The following is a 23,733-nucleotide window of genomic DNA, read 5'->3' as shown; positions in this document are numbered from 1 at the left end:
AATTAAAGTGTACTGTATAAAATGTCTTCATAATCAATAGAAACGGCATAGACATCTTTACGTTAATCTCAACATTTCTGCAGCAAAACATTCAGTGCAAAACTGATTCTCTAGTTTACAATCGATTTCTAAATCTAAACTGTGTTTCATATTCATCTTCTTCATACTTATTCCCTATTCTACTGTGGATGATGTGATACGTAGGAATAACTTTAAAGTGTGACTCATAAGTCTATAGTCGCAACACTGTTTCGGATTTTTTTTTTTTTTTTTTGTAAAGGTAGAATATCTCACCAGTTGAGTACACATGATCTGTTTTTTTCATTAAATTAGTTTTAACATATCTGCCCTGATGTTATTACCGCTTATCAACAGCTTTCCTGTTCTGTGCCAACTTTTTATCATGAAGTTATTCTACCTTTAGCATTTCTGGTCCTTCGTTTTCACTTAATGTTGTCCTTCTGGTCTGTCATCATTAAATAGTTCATTTATGTGCGTATACCAAGTTGTCCGAATTTCTTCTTCATTTATCATCATTTTACCTGTCGAGTCTACAATTTTATAAGGAGTTTTCTTATAATAGAGCTGCTTTTTTTTGAATATATTGAATGTATCGTGTTTGTTTTCTAACCCTTCGATTTCAATGCATTTATCATCCATCCACTTCTCTTTCGCGATCTTTATCTTTTGTTTTATTAATTTCTGTTTTTTATATATTCCTCCCTGTTGTTTTTCTGTTGTCTTATCTGCTTCATCAATTCAAAAATTTCGTTCGTCATCCATTGTTGTTTTTTTGTCTTTGATTCTTTCTAGTATGTTTTTCTATTATGTGTGAGATATTACCTTTAAATATTTTCTATATTTTTATACCATTGTTTTCATGCATTTTTTACTAAGAGTTAATTTTTTGTATATATTGTTTTTGTACAGATTTCTCTAAACAAGGTGTATCTTACTGTATTGTATTTTTTACATACTATTATCTATTTTAGTTCTCTAACAGCTTTTCATGTTAGTGTGACTCTACATCATATATCTGATATTCGGTTTTATTTATATGCTTTGATTATATATCTTATAACAATTATATCAAAAGTTTAGTAAATAAAGTAGATTTGTTCAGGAACTTCATTTTTTGAGAATACTGGCAAAGTGGTTAATCGATTATTGATATATGTGATGGCTATTGCTTTTAGTTTCTACCATCACCATCTTCGACCACTGCATTCAATGCATGTAAATTGTAAAGTTGTAAGCTTCTAATACTTGTTACTATATCTTCTATGTTTGTTAATTCAAATTCCGATAAAATATATATTAAACAATATAGGGGAAAGCACTTAACCTTACTGTACTACGCGCTATGCGATGACTGGAATAACAAATATTTTTTTTATTTTAGGAGTAACACTATCTCGGGAAGATGAGTGCGTCTGGGTGTACAATCGCTCGGACAATCCCATCTTCGTGAATTCCTTGACTCTGGAGGATTCAGATTATCTCTCACCTACTAAAGTACCTGCCGAGCACTGCCTTTGTGTTTACGACCCCGTGAAGGCGGCTCAACAAAATTTTGGATGGAACTTCACCCGTCCGCACATAGGGCCTATCGATACTAATTCCATAACGATAAGTTTTGTAAAAGGTAAGCTATTAAGTAACACCCAGAAAGAACAACAAAATATGTAACGTAGCGAACAAAGCAATTGATTACGTATTAGGTGTTTTAGTGATAGTGATGCGTTTTTAAAAATCTACTACACTAGCAAATTACAAAAATCATAATGAATATCAATTTTTATTAAATGTTTTAACCAAAACAATCAAACTTTAAATAAATACTATTGGTTTGATACCATTCTATAAAATTATATTGTAATAGAATAAATATCAGTGGTGTAGACCACTATACTCTCACCAGAGGGTCAAAACTGAAGAGAGAGATAGCTTTCTAGCTTGGCTTGTACTAATATTAATCCGTCTCACAAATATGATCTGTCTAACTGACTCCCATGCTACATCATGACTTTTTAGCCGTTCTCTGATATTCCTACCAAGAACTTGATATCAAGCAATTGCTAGTATTGGATAAAACAAATGAATAAAAGCATATAAAGTACTGTCCAACGTATTGTACAAAAGAATGCTCCCCTACCTAATAAAACGAAAAACCCAAAAAAAACACCATAGCTAGGTCCACAGATATCTGACCGAAGCATTCCAGTTATTAAGGGCGTCTGCACTGAGAGTGGGACTGAATATAAATGCCCAAAAGACCTAATATACTTGTTATACTAGGTCAAGCAACCAAATACCTAGAAGAAGAATAATAGACGTTTTAGAACTGGAATGTGTGGACATCTTCATACAGCTAGGCTGGCTGACAGTCACTGTTGACTAAAGATAACAACGCCAGCATAGAAATTAAAAGAATAGTGTTTGCTAGCAGGATTACTATGACCTGAGAAGACAGATGGCTTCAAAATTACCCAGAACAATTCAAATGACCGTCTATAAAACACTAATACGACCATTGCTAACATAGGGTGCAAAAACGTGGTCACTCACACAGAATGACCAAGAACTGCTTAAACATTTCTAGCGAAAAATCCTATGAAGAAATAAAAAAGCAAGCATCCGCGCATCTTACTCGTTGAAGTAACTCAAAACCTTCAAACTAAACAAGCTTTTTTATATGTTTAAAGAGAAGAGGGAAAATTTGCATACAGACTCACCCAGATAGTGTTGGGTTCCTAATATCCTAACGAAGTTGTGTCAGGACGACATGCCCGAGAGGGATAGACCTTTGACACTTCGTTCCGTCACCACATCCAATTATCGGCGCATCCACTTAAAAACCTCTCTTCCATCACTCCAGATATCAGGATGGAAGAGCTGGTTAAGGCAGAACATATCTCCTGATGCTCTGCTATTACCTGATCCTCATTCTTTCTCCCACATATTAAAGTCTTTTATTTATTTCTTTTTACCTTAATTGAAATGCACTCACATATGCAACTCATTTAACATTAGATAATCTTTTTATTTAGAGATAATGTTTTTTAATGCTTTAATTGTGAATATACTTAGATTTCCATAACTTTTTTAACGATTATTCTTTTGTTTACAGGATGGGGCCCAAATTATTGCAGACAGGAGATTGCGTCGTGTCCGTGTTGGTTAGAAATCTTACTGGCTCCATGTAGGTGATTAATAACCATCCTGGGGTATTTCGGGAGGAGGATGGACTTTTATTTTTTGAAGGTGTACAAAATAGACGTTCTATTGTGATTTCAGAAATTTACCTATTAAGGCTGATACATCTGAAATAAAATGCTGCTTTATGCGAGATGTATATGGTGGTTAAATTTTGCTGTTCCGTCCGGTTTTTGTATACAGGTTATCCCGATGACAAAAATCAACGTCTGTTACATATTTTTGTCGATAAGCAGCTCAATATTTACTAATATAAAGAACAAATAATAAGGATGAGATAGGAATTATGTAATGTTCTATTTAAATTTCATAGTTACATACTAACAAAATACGGGATCTGTTTCTCTCGCATTTACGTGTTAAACTATATTTTAATATTTTTTCTTTGTGTCGTCTTAGACGTTTATTACTGTCATAAGGATAATACCTACCATAAATGTAAAGAGTAACTATAGGGCTTCTTCAGAGGCTTGTTTAGTCCCACAGGTTTTGAACACTGTGATCGAAATCCAAGCATTCCTAAGATACACTAAATAAAACACTGTACGTATGTTCCGTTACAAGCATATTCTTTTGGAATACTTGGGTTTCCAAAATAATTCAGAATAAGATTGTAAGGAGCTTATATCCACCAAATATTTTTTTCATTAACGACAAAAAGTTAAAAGAAATTGACTAAACCGTCTCAGATTGATTGTCAAGTCTGTATAAAGTATGTCACTGGGATTCACAAGCTTTTTCTTATTTAATTTAAAATACATCTCGGGTATCACCATATGGATTTAGAAGAAAATAACTACAAATATACAACATAAAATAATTATCAACCAAAAAACAATCCTTATTAAACCAAAGAACAATGTAGTTCTTTTAAAGCAAAAAAGTATATTCACCGTGACGCTCTTTCGCAAAACTAAACAATAAATGTCAGAAATTACTTAATAAAGCCCTAGTGACATTACATAATACAGAAAGTATCACTTTTAAAAAGTGATAGTCTAATTTATTGTTATAAAACTGACTCTACGGACTCTACTAAAGAATCTTATCGTGTTTTCAGTACTCGCCTTATACATTTTCTAACGATTTTAGTAATACAAACTGTAAGTCTAAAATTTCAAACATACTGGTATAAATTGGCGTGACAATTTCGTAAACATTGGATCTATTTTTGATTTTCAAACGTTTAAATTTTGCTTCAGAAAGTTTATTTTATAATATACAGCATTATCGTGATAGAACATTTTTACAAATATACATATTTAAATGTTTCTGTATGGCATAGCCTTGTGTAATTATATAATAAAGAAAGATATACGTTGGCAAAACCGAAAGTTCACTACAATATCATCTGACATGGCCAAATAGTAGAATATTGGACTATCACGTGGACGATGAGTTCTATCTGGCACTGGTGAAACCATCTAGATATTTTAAAAATTATCCAAATCGACTCAAAGTCAAAGTCTGAATAATCTCATTAAGGAATGAGTGACAATCTAAGTACTCATTATTATTTATTACTGATAGATAAACAGTTGAACCAGATATACTGAGAGTACTGGAAGATGAAATCAAGTGAGTAAACTATGTGAAAACTCTGTTTTATAAATAAAATCGCATGTTCTGCGACGATTTTTCCATATAGGCGAGGCAATGCAGCAATAAACCTCCCAGTTTTTTGCAGTTGGATGGATCTCAATGAAACTTGTTGCATTCGATTCGTACGAGCGTCAGGAAATTTTGTGAACTAAAATGATATTGTGAAAATGAAAATTGCATTATTGAGCGAGGAAAATGCATTTTACACTGATGAAAAATAATAAATATGTAATTCAGAAAAAATTGACGGAAATGAGTTCAATATTAGTACTCGGGGGTTTTTGGGGTCACTGAACACGAATATCATAGTCGTGTTCAGCCCGTATCATAGCGATAGTCTCCAGGGGAACCTAGTGCACCTGGGCCTCGTCTCTTTTAGAGTTTTGTGAAAATTCGATACAAAATCAATGCAAACTCATTACTCAGGAGTTTTTGGGGTCGCTGGACAATAATACCATATCGGCAATAATGTGCGAAGTATCTGGTTCCCAGGATGGCCTCGTCTCCTAGAGTTTTGTGGAAATTCGATACGAAATTAATGCAAACTCGTTTCTCGGTGGTTTTTGGGGTCGCTGATCACAAATATCATGACGGTGATGGTCTCCGATGCATATACTTTAGGATACGGGGCACATTCTGAACACCAGGTGCTTCGGAGACCATCGCTGATTTGATATTAGTGTTTAGCGACCCCAAAATCCACGAGTATCGAGTTTGTACTGATTTTGAATCGAGTTTACCCAAAACTCTAGAAAAAAAACACCGGTTGTCTCGCTCACCATCGCTGACATTGTTATTTTCATGATTATTGATGCATCTGCGTAAATGGTTTTGCTGCGTCTCCATTAAGCTGTTCAGGGTGGCAGCATGAAAGATAAGAATAGCTTTAATATCTGGCTAGAGATGGCTCTATAAGAAGACAAAGCACGGCAATGACGTGTAAAGGCCCATAGGTGCCAAAAGTTTGTTTCCTTGTAAGGCTTAAGTCTTAGAAATAGGGGACGATATATAACTTGAACAGTAAACTCAACACGCGGTAAATACTGATCAACTATAAATAGTGAAAAATCTACATACAAAGCATACAGCACCAAATTATTGCACATATGCATTCGTTTTTACTATGTATACAGGGACATGCCATACAGAAAAATATTTCATAAGAATTGGCGTTTATATTTAAAATTTAACCTTAGAATTAGTCATACAAAAAAGCAGTTACGAGTAAAGCATCCAATATTCTATGAAAGTGTCGAGTCAATGGGAGGAGGTAAATGCCTTACTTACATCTTGATCGTATGAGATGTAATTTTTAAAGGTGAACATTTTCAAAAATAATTGTTAATTTGGTGCTTCAAGACATTTTGAAGAATGTCTACTTAGTCAGGGACCATAACATTCAATTTTTACATTTACCGATAAAGCATTTTTAATTTTATCTATTTTTTCATGAAGGAAAACATCATCATCGCGTTTATTAGGAGATTTAAGAACTTACTGCTGAAGCTAAATTGTTAATTAAAAAAGAAATGGTGTGGAAATTGGTACATTAGTGAAAAATCAGAATTTATTTTCCTTTTTATATTAAGTCGTTTATTTTAACATTGATTAACGTTGTTCGACCCAGTAGATCCTCCCTAACTGATAAATCGTTTTGTTTTGTTGAAAATATAACTAGGTACAGATGAGATAAATTATTTATTTAAACATTCTGATTATCTAAGTTAAGGCGACGCAGTTTCGCTAAGCCATTGCAGGCTTAACTTCTGAATTTCTTCTTTTGAGCTACTGAACTATATATGAACTGTCTTTTGTAAGAATATAAATCTTACTACAATGAATTCCTGATTTTAAATCCTATTGTACCAATTTGGCAACCATGTTTAAACAAGAGAATATATTCGATGAATATATATCGGTAAAAATCGCGAAATTTGTTATATTCTATGTGTTAACTAGTCATTTGAGCCTTATAGGCTAGGTACAGCCATATTTATAAAGCATATAGCACTGTAAATATTACTTAACCACTAAGTCATATCTTTGTTCAAAACAATAAGGGGTATTTATATAATAATATGTAGTAACAAGTTTAGGACAATAATTTGACAATAATAACTAGATATTGCTAACCAAAAGTAGCTTTGCCGGTGGTACGTATTTAGTTCTGCGCGTTTCACCGGCCAATCGACTTGAGTAAGCTGTACATAACAAAAACATGAATATTATTGAAGTCATACACCAACCAAATTTATTGTAACATTTGATAAAGTCATGGCTTTCTTTCTTAATGGGCATTTCACTTAAGAAGGTTGGCATCAATATCTAATAAGAAATTCAAAGTTAAAATGTTCTGTTTTCTATAATTTGCGTAACTATATCTCATAGTTACTCAACATTCGACTCTGATTTTGTCATGTACATAGTAAAAATAAACTAAGAATTAATCTGAAATTTCCAAAAGAATTTACAAATAATAATTGTTAGAGATTTGTTTAGAATCTAGACAAACCTAACCTCTAAAAATTACGCGACGTCAAACTAACATAGCATGTTGATATTATGTAAAAGATACAAATAATTAGGACCTCCTTGGTTGGTTATGAAATCTCTACAGTGTTATATAAGCCGAGTATTTGTTCTACAGTGTATAGAGTGCCTTTAAATAACTAAATGCAATGTAAAAATCGAGATATATACTGTACTATAATTGTAAAAAATGTAATTATCTTGTCTATTTATTAATCCAACTGATTATAAAAATTTTGTATAGTATCTTAATAAATTTAATAAAATTTTTGAGGTATGCTTTGTGTATGTTTGGTTAACTGTTTTTTTTTCTTTTTTGTATATCAACAATTTATTAAAAAATCTCTCGGTTTTTCAGATATTGGCTTGGACCAATATTAAAACTTAGATGTTATTTTTAATATGTCTTCCATATATTTTTTACCTTCAAGGTTGATGTATACCTACAGTGTTATCCGTATTAATGGGACATAAAACAAACATATATCAGTTACAGAGAATGTATTTCACTTTGAGCCAAATTTCTTCAAATTGTTCTTCAATCTAAATTTATTGCTTCTATATGAATGCTTCTATATAAAATTATGAATTCTTTTGATACACATATAGACACACAAAAACAAACATCCGCAGCTGCAACAAGAATGGAAATAAGTGCGACGACAAATATTTCACGATATCGGCATCAATCCATCTGAGCACGTAGTTGTAATGCTCCATACTTTCTGTAAATTTTCACGTCCATTAGGGGGAATAAAAGAAAGATATATTATTTAAAAATACGAAGGGTTTGGAGAAAACTATTAATGAAATAATGAATATAGGTACATTATCTTGAGCATTTAGTCATATTACGCATTTGATTGGAGAGTAGGAGAAATAAACCAATAAAATGGAGTATTAAACGGCAAGTTAAGGGTGAACTTGTTTTAACCTGCAAAATACTAGTAGCTTAAGATCGCACTACAAGATCAGTACGTTCTTAACGTAGTTAATCAAACTCACATTTTTACATACAGTTAAAATTAGGAGAACACATTAGTAATAGGAAAATACTCTGCTCATGACATATATGCATGTTCTTTATATCAAATTAGCTATTTTTTTTCTTAATACGATGATATAAGTTTGCCTGAGAGAAAATGGTCGAAAATTAGGGTTTCCAGCTGTAAAATCGCGAGGTATCAAAGATAAAATAAAAAACAACAAACGCTACTGATTTGAAGTGTCATTTGTGGGAGTTTTTAAAGCATGCGTCATTAGATATTATAATAATACACATATTAATACTTGTCAAACCAGTGTCGTTGCGCTCTAACTTTATTTTACTTTATCTTTGATACCTCGCGTTTTTAACAGCTGGCAAACCAAATTTTCAACTATTTTTTTTTTCAGACAACCTTATATCATCATATTAAGAACAAAATTTCCCTTAGTTTGATATAAAAATCATGCAAATACGTCATGAACATTTTATTTAAAAAATAAATTAACAAAATATAATATTTGTAAAAAACTAATTAAGTACTATTAATTGAATTAAAAATATTTGCGGCCCCTTCTTGACTGACAACCTATTATCAATGTATTCTCCTAATTTATATCTCCTCCTAGTATAACTACGTTATGAAGTAGTGATCGTGTTGTGGGATCTTGTACTATAGCAATTTCTATGTATGTGGATCTAATGCAATACTACGACATCTGATTAACATTTTCCAAAGTATGTACCTATCTTTTGACTCTAAATTGACACACCTTTTAATTGCTCCTAGACAAGAGCTATTGTCAGACAGATAGACCAGGACATTATTTCAAGAAGGACTTGTTGGGTCCTTCGTATACGATTTTGCCTGAAATTTTTTTGTTAATTTATCTTTCCACTTGAACTAATGCTTTTTGTTGTAGTTGTTAATCATTTTTATGTCTAAAGGTAATCTATTTATATTTCCTCAAAGTACGTTTAAGTTCCAATAATAAATTGTTTTTAAACATTATTGATTGTTATCACTCTGTTTAGATTACTATAATTTGAGTCCTATTTTTCTTGCGCTGAGCCGGTAAATTCTGTCAAATCTACTGGTACCGTTACAGGTGATCTGTGGTTTTCCCACCGAAATTAGATTTTGAATTTCCCGCGTAATTTATCGCTTGAATTAGTTCCGATACAAATCTCTTGGAGCGCTGAATTTCATATCCAACTAAAGTATTGTCGTGAAGCATCTAGAGGTTAGGTGATCTGTGACCGTTACAGTGCGTTTACGGCACTAGTGACGTTAATTACGATTTCAAAGTTACAACAGTGGAAAGGTTTTTCATTAAATTTTCATTAGTGACTAGAATGCATCGTTGTTTGGTTGTAATTGTAATAATATAACACAATCAATTGTATAATCTAAAATATTAAGAATTTTCAAGGAGATTGACAGTTGGAGTGGATTTGGTAGAAAATAATTATTGTTGGTAATCTATCTAGAACTTTTTCCTCTACTATTTTTTAAATATGTTACTGTTTGTTATTTATTTTGTTTTTTGTCGTTCCATTTTGATTTTTAACAGTAAGAATTGCGTTACTGTAAAAATCTGGTCTGCAAATATTTAGTAAAATTCGGGAGATTTTTTATAAAAAAACTAATTTATTTTATTGAAGAGACCTTATATAATCTTGTTAATACTCAATTTTAGACTTGTTAAAATGTTTAAAGATAGACAATCAGAATCAGAAATTCAAGTATGTAAATAGTGTACAGAAAAGATCTACAGCACCAAAAGGGGTATTATCATATCCTTAAAATATAAATAAAGAAAATAATTTATATATGAATTTGTTTTATTTACCTCTATAACGGTTATTCTAATAACTCATATTATGTACTCACAAGAAAATCACATATTTTAATTGCTTGGATCCCTTTTGACAGTTACTGAGTGGATGCAGATAGGCTTGTATGAAACACGTTAGCTGTAATAAAGTGTCTGCAAGTGAATACATTTTGTTCACGCCATACAATAGCTTGGAACTACAAACATTACCTTAAACAACTGACGAAGTAATTTGGGTGTTAGAGCATAAAGACATTGCTGAGATTGCTGACAGTCTCACCAAAAAGGATGAGGAAAATATACTAAGGGGACATAAAGCCTTCTGACGGAAGGTGTCCAAAAATGGAGAAAGGAAATTAGTGCAGCCTAGAAAATATTCCACACCAAATGCAGGCAATACATACAAGAACTCTTTGATGATAATAGATCCGAACAACCTCCGTCCTACATTTATGTCCTACCAATCACATCAGATGAAGTGGAAAAAGCAATATCACAACTAAAAGATGGCAATGCATATGCTAAACTCATAAAGCTATTTCACACCGACGGTACTCAACGCCTAATAAAAATATTTAATGACATATTTAAGAGGAGTAATACCAAGAATATGGCTAACGTTGACGTTAATTACCACAGAAAACAAAATCCATATCCTGCAATGATTTACGAACCATCAGCCTAATGAGTCTTAATAATCTTTTAAAATTATTTGTAAAAATCATACAACAAAGAATATATAGACAGAAGAAACGTAGAAAAAATCAGCCGTATACAGTTTGGTTTTCGGAATGCAGTGGGGCGAGAGAATAGCATACAAGTGCTATTTCAACTATAGAGACGATGTAGATGAGAAAGCACGACAAGCTGATGGAGATATTAACAGATATTGTAATAAACACCTGTGATCTAAGCATTATTAGCAATTTTTACTGGAGTCGTATTCAATCAATACTGAAATCAAACGTGGGGTCCAACAGGGATGTATATCATCCCTACTGTTCAATATATACTCTTTCAGGAAGAAATCTTCCAAGAAGCAGGAGTTAATTAATAGAATCGCAGAAGTAAGTCAGAGATATGAACTTTCACTAAACATTAAGAAAACAAAATTTATGATGATCTCTAAGGAACAGAAATTCGGAAGAATCCGTGTGAATCGTCAACCAATAGAAAGAGTAAAAACATACACCTACTTTGGTACGAACATCAATGAAAATTGGGACCATTCTCTAGAAATCAAATGTAGGTTAGAGAAAGCAAGATCTGCATTTCAAAAAATGGTTAAGCTATTCAAATGTCATGATTTATCAGTAGCAATAAAAATCAGGTTACTACGATGTTATATCTATCCTATACTGTTCTACGAAGTTGAGTCGTAGATCTCACAGACGCTACCTGCAAGAAAATTGGGGCTTTTCAAATGTGGCTTTATCGTCGAATCCTGAAGATATCTTATACCGACCACGTTACTCATTAAAACGTTTTATTAAAATTAAAAAAAGAAAAAGAGCTGTTAACCACAATAAAAACAGCCAAAATCTAATATCTGGTCACATCATGAGGAACAGCGAAAGATATAGGTTGCTGCAATTAATTTTAAAGGAAAAAGTAGAAGCACAACGAGGATCAGGAAGGAAAAATGTACGTACGTGGTAAGACAACAACCACAACTCTTTTCAGAGCAGCAATGTGCAAAATACAAATTGCAATGATGGCTTAGGCACTACAAAAAGAAGAAAATTGTTTTATTCAGGCAATAGTGCGCGAGTACCTTTTTTTTTTGGCTTTGTAGAGGGGGGTCTGGAATCTTCGAAAGACATCCAGGACAGTCCAGGACGCCGCCTGACTGACCTTAGTGCAGGATTCGTTCTTCGTACTCCCGGCGATAGTCCGGAACTTCAGGTTCTGTAAGTTGTCCATCTATTCTGACTTTCATTTTGTTGTTTTCGTAAGTTTTTATAATATTTGGGGGAACTTCTCTATTATGCAGAAGATGGATTACATTTTTGAGTCTTACTCTGTCAAACGCTTTCTTTAGGTGAGACACGAAAATGCAGGTCTATTATACTCAGTGATTTCTCAGTAAATTTGCTTTATAACAAATATTGCATCTGTACAAGATCTTCCACTAAGAAAACCCTGTTGTTCATCTGCTAAACTTATCCTCTGATTTATTAGAACTTGTAAAATTTTAGTTGTAAGTTTTAGCGTAGTATTCAACAAGGTTATACCGCTGTAGTTTTCTGGCTGTTTTTTTATCTCCTTTTGAATAGTAGAATTAGTTGGCTCGTTCTCCATTCTTCCGGTATTTTATAATTTTATTAATTAATGCTGTCGATTGTTCTGTCATTGGTGCTTGACAATATTTCAGTAATTCGTTTGGTATCCCGTCTTTACCTGCTGCTTTTCTGTTCTTCAGGTTTTCAAGTATTTTCCGAACTTTCTGTACATTTATTAAGTTCTTCATTTTTGGTAATTTGGTGTTTCCAGTTCTAGCGTTGTTTGTTCCTCCGTTGTATAGAGCTTTTTTAGGTAGTCAATCAACGTATCCTTTTCTACGTGTTTTGGTTCTATTAGTTCCTTTACCTCCGTTCTTTGACCTCTTATGAAGCGCCCTATTTCCTTTTGCAGACCTAGCGATCATTTTTTCAAAGGAAACGTTCGTAGGAGAAAATTAATTCAATCTCTCTCTGAAAAGTTTCCTTCCCATTTGTGCACGTACCGGATATCGCTTGTCATAATTTACGTTATAGAAAATGCTTAAATAATACAAATAAAATTTTTAAATCTATTTATTTTAAAATAGTATTTAACAAAAAAAATATTTAAGGCCAATATTCATTTGCAAATTTACCTTCCCATTTTTTCAGATGCTCTCTAAATTTCCTAGGTACATATCTCTTCGTTCTTTCATTGAGTTTCCTATTATATGGATTTTGAAGTAGTTCAAATGGTCTCAATTTCTTATCCATAAACCTCGTTTTGTTGTCGATCTTGTAAATCTTTTCCCATGAGTAAATTTCATAACCCAACCTATGTCTTGGTCGATTGGATGTTATGTATTTATAAACACCTTCCAACCACTCTCTCTTTTCATCATCTTCGTAATCGGCAACAACTCTTTCTTTGCTGCTTAAATATGGAGTCAAGTTAACGCCTAGTCTACTTTCCGATTGATTTATGTAAAATTTAAGGATATTTTTGAGAACTTCGTCGTTAAAACCGATCACCTTACCATCCTGGATCGAATCAAATAGCTGCATTTCGGGGGTTCCCCAGCATATGTTTCTTTTCTGGTTTTCTTTGTAAAACCTAAAATTAAATAATGGTTAAAACGAAAATACTCATAACACGAAGTGTCTTCAAATATATAATTAAAAATATAAGCAATAAAAAGGTACAGAGTATGTTAAATGAGTCAGGAGGGAAGAAGGTTTTCAGTCCTATAAGCACTGTTTTAGATCGTACATAGGTGACGTTAGATACTGCTACAAGAAATAATTCCACTAATGACCGTCCAAATCATTTTTGTTGATTGCTTGGTGAGGAATATAAACGGCTTTCTTCAAAAACCTAAATTCTTAGCCGTAAGCACATAAAACATCAATGTAAAGAGAATCGAATAACCTTTAAAATGAGGTAGCATGACCCCCTTTCTATTTAAGATTTTAGGGGTGGTGTAGATATAATAGTGAACTGGTGATAATAAGTGTCCCCTTCAAATAAAATCGACAGCTACAAGCGTTTCCCAAGAAAATTAAGTTATACGAAAATGCCTCTGTTTCGTTTTCGGTGCGCCACACTGTATATTGTATTCTGGTTAGATTCTCAATTTTTTGTATTTACGGAATGTTTAGATTTTCATTAATTATTAAATCATTACTTTTCTCCCCTTTTGTTAACATCCCCTATAAATTGCTGCTTCTTAAAAGTAACAACGCACTCTCCAGTCATAAGTCTGACAATAAAATACTCTTTCGTCCCTAGTTGGGACAATAATTCGTGACACTACAGTCAGAAATGTGACAATAAAACACTTTCTAGTCCCAAGTATCTCGACGCTCTAATCACAACTCATGTTCTACGTAAACATTAGCAATATCACTCGTTCTCTATGTACACATTGTCAAGTCCAAAGTAGGACAATATTTCGAAGCTCTATTACACATTCTTAAGTCAGAAGTTGGACGATATCTCAACGCTCTAATCACAACTCGCGTTCTACGTTAACACTCTCTCGTCCCTTGCTGGGACAATCACATAAATATTTCGCCTTAGTGTACATTTCGCTTTCACTACGTATCAAACGTATATACTAGACATAACAAATTAATTTCTTTCAGTTTATTTGTTATCACTCTGGTTGTTGATTTTAGTGTTGTGTTTAATAAATTAATTCCTCTGTAATTTTCCGGGATCGATTGGTTTCCCTTTTTGAAGAGAGGTATTAGGATGCTTGATCTCCATTCTTGAGGAATTCTGTTTTGTTCTATTATTTTTTGGATTAGTTTTAATAGTTGTTTGGTCAGATCTGGTCCTCCGTACTTTAGGAGTTCATTCGGTATTCTGTCCTCTCCTGGTGATTTTCTATTCTTTAATATTCTTAATGTTTCCTTTACCTCTTCCTCCTCAATATTTATTTCTTCGTTTGTCGTTACCTCTGGTGTTGGTGGTTCATTATAGTCACCTTTAGCAAATATTATTCGAAAGTAGTCTGCCCATGTTTCCTTCCGAATGTGTTTCGTTGTTATTAGTTCGTTCATCTCTTTTCTTTGTCCTCTGATCATTCTCCATATTTCTTTTGGTGTTCCGTAGAAGTCGTGTTCACGTTAATAAAATTGAAGAACTTACTTTGCAACCGTAACCTTAATCTAGAGATCCGCACAAGAATGCTACGTTGTTGCGTTTTCTCTATTTTACTATACGGCTTGGAAGCGTGGACAATAAAACAGTCTGAAATCAAAAAATTAAACTCCTTTGAGATGTGGGACAATTGTCCCAGAAATGACATTAAAATAGTAATCGGTGATCTGAACGCAAAAATCGGAAAGGAAGAAATATATCTACCGCACATTGGTAAATATAGTCTCCATAATAATACTAATTCGAATGGACACCGAGCAGTCACCTTCGCAGCCTCAAAGAACATGATCGTAGAAAGCACATGTTTTCTACACAAAAAAATACATATGGGGACTTGGACCTCGCCTGATGGATTAACGAACAACCAAATTGATCATGTGATCATAGATGCTAGACACTTCTCCAACCTTATGGATGTCCGCACCTATCGAGGCGCCAATATTGATTCAGATCATTTTTTAGTTGGCACAAGAATTCGGGCTAGAATCTCAAATGCGAAGAAGGAGAGAAGTACCAAAACAAGGCGCCTTAATATTGAACTCCTCAAAAACCCGCAAACGGTAGAAAGGTTTCAAAACTATATCGAAACTAAATACATAATTAAAGAGAATCTAACAATTAGTGAACAATGGGAAACGTGTAAAAATTACATTAAAGACGCAGCAAATAACATTCTAGGGCCGCAAAGACCACCACCACGCAATGAGTGGTTCGATGCTGAGTGCGAGGACATTACAAGAAGAAAGAACAATGGAACAAAGAACGATGGAGAATGGAACAACAGACAGAGATGGAAACGGTTGAGCGAGGGAAGGCAGTGAATACTGTAGAATCCCTAAATATATATAAGAACAATGCATATAAATTGATGCAGCAAAGAAGAACCCGAGAAAAAGAACAAAAATATAAAGATCTCAGAAGAGAAGAGAAGTACATCCATCGGAGAAAAAAGCGAACTTATGAAAATAGAATATTGGAAGAACTTGAGGCATTAAAAAAGGGAAATCAAACAAGAAAATTCTATAAAAATCTAAATAAAGCAAGAAAAGAATTTGAACCAAGGATCGGACTATGTAAGGATAAGGAGGGGCATATACTCAATACAAAAGAAGAAGTATTGAAAAGGTGGGTGGAACACTATAAAGAACTGCTTACTATCGAAGTAGAAGATCCAAATCAACCAGCCCCAGGAGCAAACAACAATACACCATTGGAGCCTCCATCAATTCAGGAAGTACGGGATGCAATAAAACACCTAAAAAATAATAAATCTCCAGGAAGTGATGGTATACCCGCGGAACTTATTAAATGTGGAGGTGCTACTCTGACTAATCATATATATAAAATCATACTGAGAGCCTGGAATGAGGAACAAATCCCAGAAGAGTGGTGTATTGGGATCGTTTGCCCGCTACACAAAAAGGGCGATGAATTAGAATGTAGAAACTATAGGGGAATAACCCTCCTTAATACAGCATACAAAATATGCAGAGTGAATATTCAGAATAGCTTCTTGGCGAATATCAAAGTGGTTTTAGGCCTGGTTGATCAACAACAGACCAGATCTTTGTGCTAAGGCAAATACTGGAAAAAACCAATGAATTCAATATCGACACATACCATCTTTTCGTAGATTTTAAATCGGCCTATGATACTGTTCTAAGAAATAAATTGTATGAAGCCATGGATGAATTCCACATCCCCGATAAACTGATAAGATTGGTTAAGGCTACAATGTGTAAAGTTGTTTGCAAAGTCGAAATACAGGGCGAACAATCACAGGCATTTGAAATGCATGTTGGGCTGCGACAGGGAGATGCGCTGGCGTGTCTCCTTTTCAACATAGCTTTGGAAAAGGCGGTCAGGGATGCCCAAATAGACAGCAGAGGAAACATTTTTAATAAATCATCCCAAATTTTGGCATATGCAGATGATGTTGATCTAGTTGCCCGCACAACACGCAAGCTAGAAGAAATGTATACCACCTTGTCAAAAACCTCAAAAAATATGGGCCTGCAAGTAAATGAAAATAAAACTAAGATAATGGCATCAACACCCAACAATAGAGCCAGAAACATCGGCCACCAATTCACGGTTGATAATTCTACCTTTGAAGTGGTGGACAAATTCACATACTTAGGCTCCCAGATCACCAAGGAGAACGTCATGACGGAAGAAATCAAGTGAAGAATAATCCTAGCAAACAAATACTATTTTGGACTGAGTAGACATATGAGAAGCAGAAACTTAAGCCAAAAAACAAAATTAACCATATACAAAACCCTTATACAACCAGTGTTGACATATGGGTCGGAGACATGGACCATTTCCAAGGCAGATGAAAATCTCCTGCTTATATTTGAACGAAGGATCCTGAGAAGAATATTTGGTGGCATCTGTGAAAATGGTGTTTGGAGAAGGAGGTACAACTACGAGATATATCACAGATATAAACATATATTTGGTTTTAAAGACGTAGTATTCCTTATAAAAATAGGAAGACTAAGATGGACAGGACCTCTGGCAAGATCACAGCAGAACAACTCTCCTAGAAGAATCCTTATGTCACAACCTGTGGGAAGTAGAAATAGGGGTAGACCAAAACTCAGATGGAGGGATGGTGTAGATGAGGATGGTAGACAAATAGGCGCAGCAAACTGGCAACAGTTGGCAATGGATGGAACTGACTGGCGTAGTAGACTTGGGAAGGTCGAGGCTCTTTTATAGGGCTGTAGCACCAATGATGATGATGAGATGTGGTGCTACAGGAGAATTCACAGAATATCGTGTACTGAAAAAGTAACTAATATAGAGGTGTTACAAAGAATGAAGAAAGAATGTGAAGTCATAAAAACTGTTAAAATTAGAAAGATTCAATATCTGGGTCATATATTGAGGGGCGAAAAGTACGTATTACTTAGATTAATTATGCAAGGGAAGATACAAGGGAAGAGAAACCCAGGACGACGCAAAATATCCTGACTAAGAAATTTGGGAGAGTGGTTCAGTAGCAGCTCATTAGAATTATTCAGAAGCGCGGCCAATAAAATTAAAATAGCGATGATGATTTCCAACCTCCGATAGGAGAAAGAACCTGAAGAATAAGTGTTTGTTACTTTCCTCTCTCCAAGTGATTCTGTTGCTGCGTTAATTATTTATTCCCAGTATTATTTTATTATTTATTCCCACATTATTTTATTATTTTTATTATCCCAATATTTTATTCCCAGCGATCTTCTTTGATATTCTGTTTTTTGTATAAGTATTCCGTATTGATATGATATTCCTTCGACTTTGATTTTTGTTTGTATTGGCGCCGCTCTCTTGGATGTGAAGTATTTTAGGATGATTCCTATTTTACACAATACTAGGCTATGGTTGCTACCTACATCTGCTGAGTTGAGGCATCTTACGTCAATTATTTTCGATGGGTGTATATCTCTGTTGGTTATAACATAATCTATCATAGATCTTTGTCCACGGATAATATTGGATACCTATGTTATACTTTTAGTTATTTTATAAAATTCAAAATACATACCTTTCACAGAAAACAATCGTATTTAACTGATAAGCGTAAAATGACCAGTTTTTGCCATCAGTTACAACTGTCTGGGTAACAAGGGGATAAGTCAAATCGTTGAACGTATTGAAGCCCAAAAAGTTGGCTTGTGCTTGCAACCACCCGAACGAGGCTAAAACTCCATTACGATGAATCGCTTCTTTATCATCTTGTGCATCTCTGTACCTTTGTCGGTGATGCATATAGCCACGTTTGTGGAAAGATATGAGACCGAATTTGTTATCATCATTAGGCCAAAACCCTGAAAAAATAATTGACTAATAAACATATAGTGATATAAGTTAAATAAAGGAACATAATAGCACATGCATTCTGCAATGCAGCAAAGGTATTATTTGTATAATAAAATTATTCATGTCCAAAATAAATATCAGAATATATTAACCTACTACTATTTGATACAAACATACCTGGTAAATTAGCTATGTGCCTGTGTTCTGAAGTAATTCCAACCACCCTTGGATCATAATTAAATTCAGGTACTGCTAGTTCAGGATTTTCTGATTCCGCATGAGATACTATTGGTTTCAGTGGTAATTCTGACCTTAAAGTATTATTACATTAAAAAAATGCAATGCACTAATATTTAAAACATGTTTTATAAAAGTACCTTAATGATAAAAGAGGGTTTCCAATATATACCATAAGTCTATCAAATGGATCATCTACAAGTCCTTCCTTCTTCATCCATTTCATTCCTTCTCTGGATTTTTTTACATAATCTGGGGGGTGAATTCCTCCACAATACCAAGATGATTCAATTCGGGGATCAATATCAATCTAAATAATATATATGTATATATAAAGAAAAGTAAATAAAACGGTTAATGGTTAATAAAACTGACCGAAAAGTATAGCTATTGCAATAAAAAAAAGATCAAATTACTAGTCACCGTCAAATTACTTTTTACATAATTGTTTCTTAGAAAGAGTTTTAAGTATGTATGGTTAATGAAGCAATAAAACCCACAAACATAAAACTGACAATAAAAAAGGTAAAAATTAATTCAAATGACAGAGTAATCTTGACTTTAAGAAATACTTGAAAAACTATGTAGAATATCATAAACAGACAACGAGGAATATCTGGGGCTCTACGTCAGGCTCATAACATCACTCCAGATGAGTTTAATAATCATTTTTCTCGAATTGCTCACAACTTAGTAAAAGATACACCTGAATTAAATATGGATTTTTTGAAGAACATCAATGTAAATCCCTCAAAGAGCTTTTCCTTTTGTGAAGTATCATTCAATCAGAACCGAGAAATCATAGAGAGTTTAAAAAATAAAAAAAAATGTGATATATATCGCTCAAATCTTTATGGCATTATTAAGATGATAAAAAATATTATCATAAGCCCTCTAATATACTTAATAAATCAATGCTGTGAAGATAATAAATTTCCATCAGTTCTAAAAAGGGTATAACACCCATATTTAAAAAGGGGAAATTGACATCCCTGAGAACTATAAGCCTGTTGCATTGCTCCCAGTCGTCTCTAAAATAGGTAAATTTCAAAGTTTTAACAATTAATCAAAATTGAACTCACCTTTGCATTTTTAAGATGGGGCAAACTTGATGACAGTTCATTTAATATTATTCTATTGATCTGCTTAGTAAGAGAACTACTAATTATATCTTCAACTTTAGCCACATTAATATCTTCATTTTTAAGATCGTGTGTTCTTCTACAATATAAGAATTTAAATACACTTCCATATGATAAGAACAATACTACTGAAAAAACTATTAAAACATAATATCACTTTATTTAACATTAGCTATATAGGGTTATTTTTAATCTTTTCAATTTATTTGGATTTTTGTTAAAATGTAACTTAAATACACTACTTTCAATGCATTTTGTTTCTTTATTGAACATTGTCAGGGCTTTTGTAATGCAATAAATAATATTTATTTAGATACAAAGTCAGTATATGGCATGCTTTTCCAATGTTTTTGAGATCATGAGTTGAGCAGATGAAGTGAGCTAGGCGAATGCAAGAATATAGTGCGCTAGGAGGGTGCGAGAATGAATAGTGACTTAGTGAAGAATCTTAGAGACCATCGATAGATAGTTTTGAGGTGGCATCTTAGGGTGACCAAACAAAGCAGAAAGAAAATTATCCATGAGGATGGAAGATAAACACATATAGTATGGGGATAGTAGGAAACTTTTCTCAGCGAAAAATGAGTGAGTTAGATGAAGTCAGTAGAGTCAGCTTCAGAGATAAGGTGCTAGGGATTAAAATGTTGCTACTATTAAGTTGCTATCTAAGGTCTGTTTAGAGACTATGTCTCCAGAGCAGTGACCCTCATTGAGAGTTTATGTTACCATAAATCAAGTAACATTTAAAGGGTTTAAACCATATATTTTGCGGCTTTAAACATATATACCTAGTAAAAGCACTGAAGATGGAATTATTATTCAGGAAAGGTTCTGTGCTTTAGCCCAAAAGTGTTCTTTTAAACAAATATATCTTTTATAAGAGATTTTTTAAATAAGAAAATTAACGTTTTTCTTGTGGAAAAAAATTAATAGTTGTGTCCACAGATTTATAACACAAACAACTATTTTTTACACTGCAAATAATCCTCAAAGGTAGGGAGAAGAAGAGAAAACAACTACAGGTGCAAAACTCATGTTAAAAAACTAGTGCTTTGTCCAGCACACTATTTTCTATTGTGGCATATAAAAACAATGTTGTCAACCAAGCAACACCATAAAACTAAATTTTTTGATAAATGGGGTTTTTGTTTCATTTGATGCGAAATTTCACATGGAATATCTGAATGACCTTAGATTTAAAAAAATCTCAACAAATTTCGCTGTGATCACAATAAAGCAACACCACATATCTCATTCAGTTCCCATACCAAAACCATTGAGGGCTGGTAAATTGTTCGAAATGAGGGTTCATCATCAACAAAAGTAAGTTGTTTTGTTATTGCTCTCCTATAACGCTGATGAAAATGAGTTATGTGGTGTTGCTTGGTTGACTACAAAAAATAACTTTTATATTAAAAAAACGAAGCTTGGTTGGAGTATTAAAAAAACTGTGTAAATTTATGTTGGATGGCATTAAATGTCCATCATGTCCTGCAGTCCTACTAGGCATAGAGTATATGTCTAAGAGGAAAGTAGTGACCAACTTCCAACCATCTGACACAAAGAGTTGCTGCATCTCTTTCTAATTTGCCAGGTTTATTGACCATGTGACCTAAATGACCAATGACAAAGTCATATGGTCAATAAACCTGGCCAATTAGACAGAGATGCAGGAACTGCTGTTACTAAGATCTCAAAAATGGAAAATGTAGGTCAACAGTTTTAAATCCTGCCATGTCAGTTTTGTGTTCTGGCAAGAAGATAACTTGATAAGTAAGAAGGAGTATAACTGTATACCTAAACTAAAGGCAAGTTACCAAAGCTGGGTCAACAAATTAACTTTTCATCTATCTGATTGATCAGATTAATAAAGTCTATCCCAACACAACTGTGGGTTATATTAAGCCCTCCAAATAATTGTTTATTCAATTTAGATAACCAGTTCTTTGATGATTACTAATTACTTATTGCTAAGTAATCATCAAAGAGGATCTCATACTCTCATGGATCTAGGAAGATATTTAAGATCTTACATTACGACACTGAAAATAACTGCACACCATTATGCTGGCCATATAACTGCTAGACATCCCACAAAAACTTAGAAGATTGATAGACTTTAGACTATTAGAGAGGGTGGAGAAAATAATTACTTAACTACTGGACATCAAATAAGAGATGACATATATAAAAAAATCTGCTAGATTTCATTTAATGTAATCTAAATAATGTAATAAAGAATATCTTACTGGTAACCATCTACTTCTATAGAAATCACATCTTCTATTTCAGATTTTAACCTCTGTAGAGTTGCCTCATCCACATTTAACTCTTTGTAGAACTCTGGCAACTCGTTATTTACTACAAGATGTGTTCTCGTAACATGTTGTGTAAGTGGTAGGTTGTTATAATGACAACGATCTTCAAGCAACATATAACTTTTGAATCCATAATATCTCGGCATATTCAGTTTAATCTGTTTTTCTTCTATAGTTTTCACTGCTTTAATTTCCTCATACAAACTATCATGTTTCCTTTCCTTTTTCTTTCTATATGAAAGATCGAGAATAGGGGGATAATTTGGACTGGATGTGTATTCTTCCTCATGACGAATAACTGTTGATACATATCTACAGCCGAATAGCCGTTGGCAAATAGAAGGACTTATACGGATAACACTCATGTTTCTTTAATTCATAATGTTAATATTAACTGATACTAAAAGTAATACTTTTACTTTTTCCTTTATAAATGGAAACATTAATTTATAACCTAAATCTATTTTTTGAATATATCCTGTCTTCTTCCTTTTTCTAGAATTTAACACATATGGAGCCTGTAACACCAGTTACACCAGGAACTTTAAGCTATACATTATTCTTTTATTTGACTAATTTGTATTTAAAAACAATAAAATAACTTAAATAAATAATTTGAACCTTCAATTTATATAACACAAATTTCCAAAATAATAAACAAGTTATTTTGAAAGTATTTGAATAGTAATAACCAGTTGATCAAAGCCACGTCTATGACCACATAATCAGAAAAATATTTTTTATTATGTCTACCTTTATTGAAATAGTAGTTATGTGGTAGTAAATAGTAGTTTCGTTTATAAATTGGATTGCGGAATATTGACACTTGTTGGAATCGACTTCTTTAAAAATTAATAAATTATTAAAATCTCTATTAAAACTTAACGATGATACACTGTTTTCGACAATGATAGGGCGCGATCTGAAAATTATTTCTTACTGACTATAATAGCACAGTTTAACCACAACTTTTTAACTTTTTTATACTATGATAATTGTTTAAAAAATCCACGCAAGCTTTGGGACAAAAACTAATTTTGAAAAACAACCATAGCACACTACCACCTAGCATTGAAACTTCCGTGTTAAGGAATAAAACAATGATTGGCGCATCACCTAGTGATCGGGCGCGTAACTATATATACATGGCGCTAAATTCAAAAGTTTAGTAATATTACCTAGGA

General features: G+C 33.2%; 2 protein-coding genes across 3 annotated transcripts in view; one reads left to right on the top strand and one right to left on the bottom strand.

Annotated features, from left to right (window-relative positions):
• Dad (Daughters against dpp) overlaps positions 1-10,165 on the top strand; it is a 149,798-nt gene extending 139,633 nt beyond the window's left edge. Inside the window, exons 5-7 of one of the 2 annotated variants that reach the window (XR_011950782.1) lie at positions 1,403-1,645; positions 3,131-9,441; positions 9,602-10,165. Coding sequence is in view for 1 of the 2 variants with exons in the window: in XM_072530354.1 (XP_072386455.1) it covers positions 1,403-1,645; positions 3,131-3,210 (323 nt within the window). In the remaining variant the exon portion in view is untranslated. Of the gene's footprint in view, positions 1-1,402; positions 1,646-3,130 lie in introns of both variants that reach the window. The other variant, XM_072530354.1, reaches the window with a different exon arrangement.
• Positions 10,166-12,951: 2,786 nt separating this feature from the next.
• On the bottom strand, positions 12,952-23,049 carry mRpS30 (mitochondrial ribosomal protein S30). The gene is made up of 6 exons (XM_072530353.1): positions 22,481-23,049; positions 20,172-20,310; positions 19,230-19,399; positions 19,030-19,163; positions 18,578-18,860; positions 12,952-13,485 (listed from the first exon to the last, which is right to left on the bottom strand). Exons 1-6 carry the CDS (start codon positions 22,912-22,914, stop codon positions 12,999-13,001), a joined length of 1,647 nt encoding a protein of 548 aa, XP_072386454.1. The 5' UTR covers positions 22,915-23,049; the 3' UTR covers positions 12,952-12,998.
• Positions 23,050-23,733: the final 684 nt, after the last annotated feature.

The sequence above is a fragment of the Diabrotica undecimpunctata genome, chromosome 4, assembly GCF_040954645.1.
Source record: "Diabrotica undecimpunctata isolate CICGRU chromosome 4, icDiaUnde3, whole genome shotgun sequence".
Classification (NCBI taxonomy): domain Eukaryota; kingdom Metazoa; phylum Arthropoda; class Insecta; order Coleoptera; family Chrysomelidae; genus Diabrotica; species Diabrotica undecimpunctata.
This window is presented reverse-complemented; position numbering and strand designations above follow the sequence as displayed.

What these genes read in the sequence shown, in the direction of transcription:
- mRpS30 (XM_072530353.1), bottom strand. Translation starts at nt 22,914, where the DNA reads ATGAGTGTTATCCGTATAAGTCCTTCTATTTGCCAACGGCTATTCGGC. An exon ending in CCCATCTTAAAAATGCAAAG is followed by an intron (nt 19,400 to 20,171) that starts GTGAGTTCAATT and finishes TATATTATTTAG; the next exon opens with ATTGATATTGATCCCCGAAT. An exon ending in ACGATTGTTTTCTGTGAAAG is followed by an intron (nt 13,486 to 18,577) that starts GTATGTATTTTG and finishes ATTTAATTTTAG; the next exon opens with GTTTTACAAAGAAAACCAGA.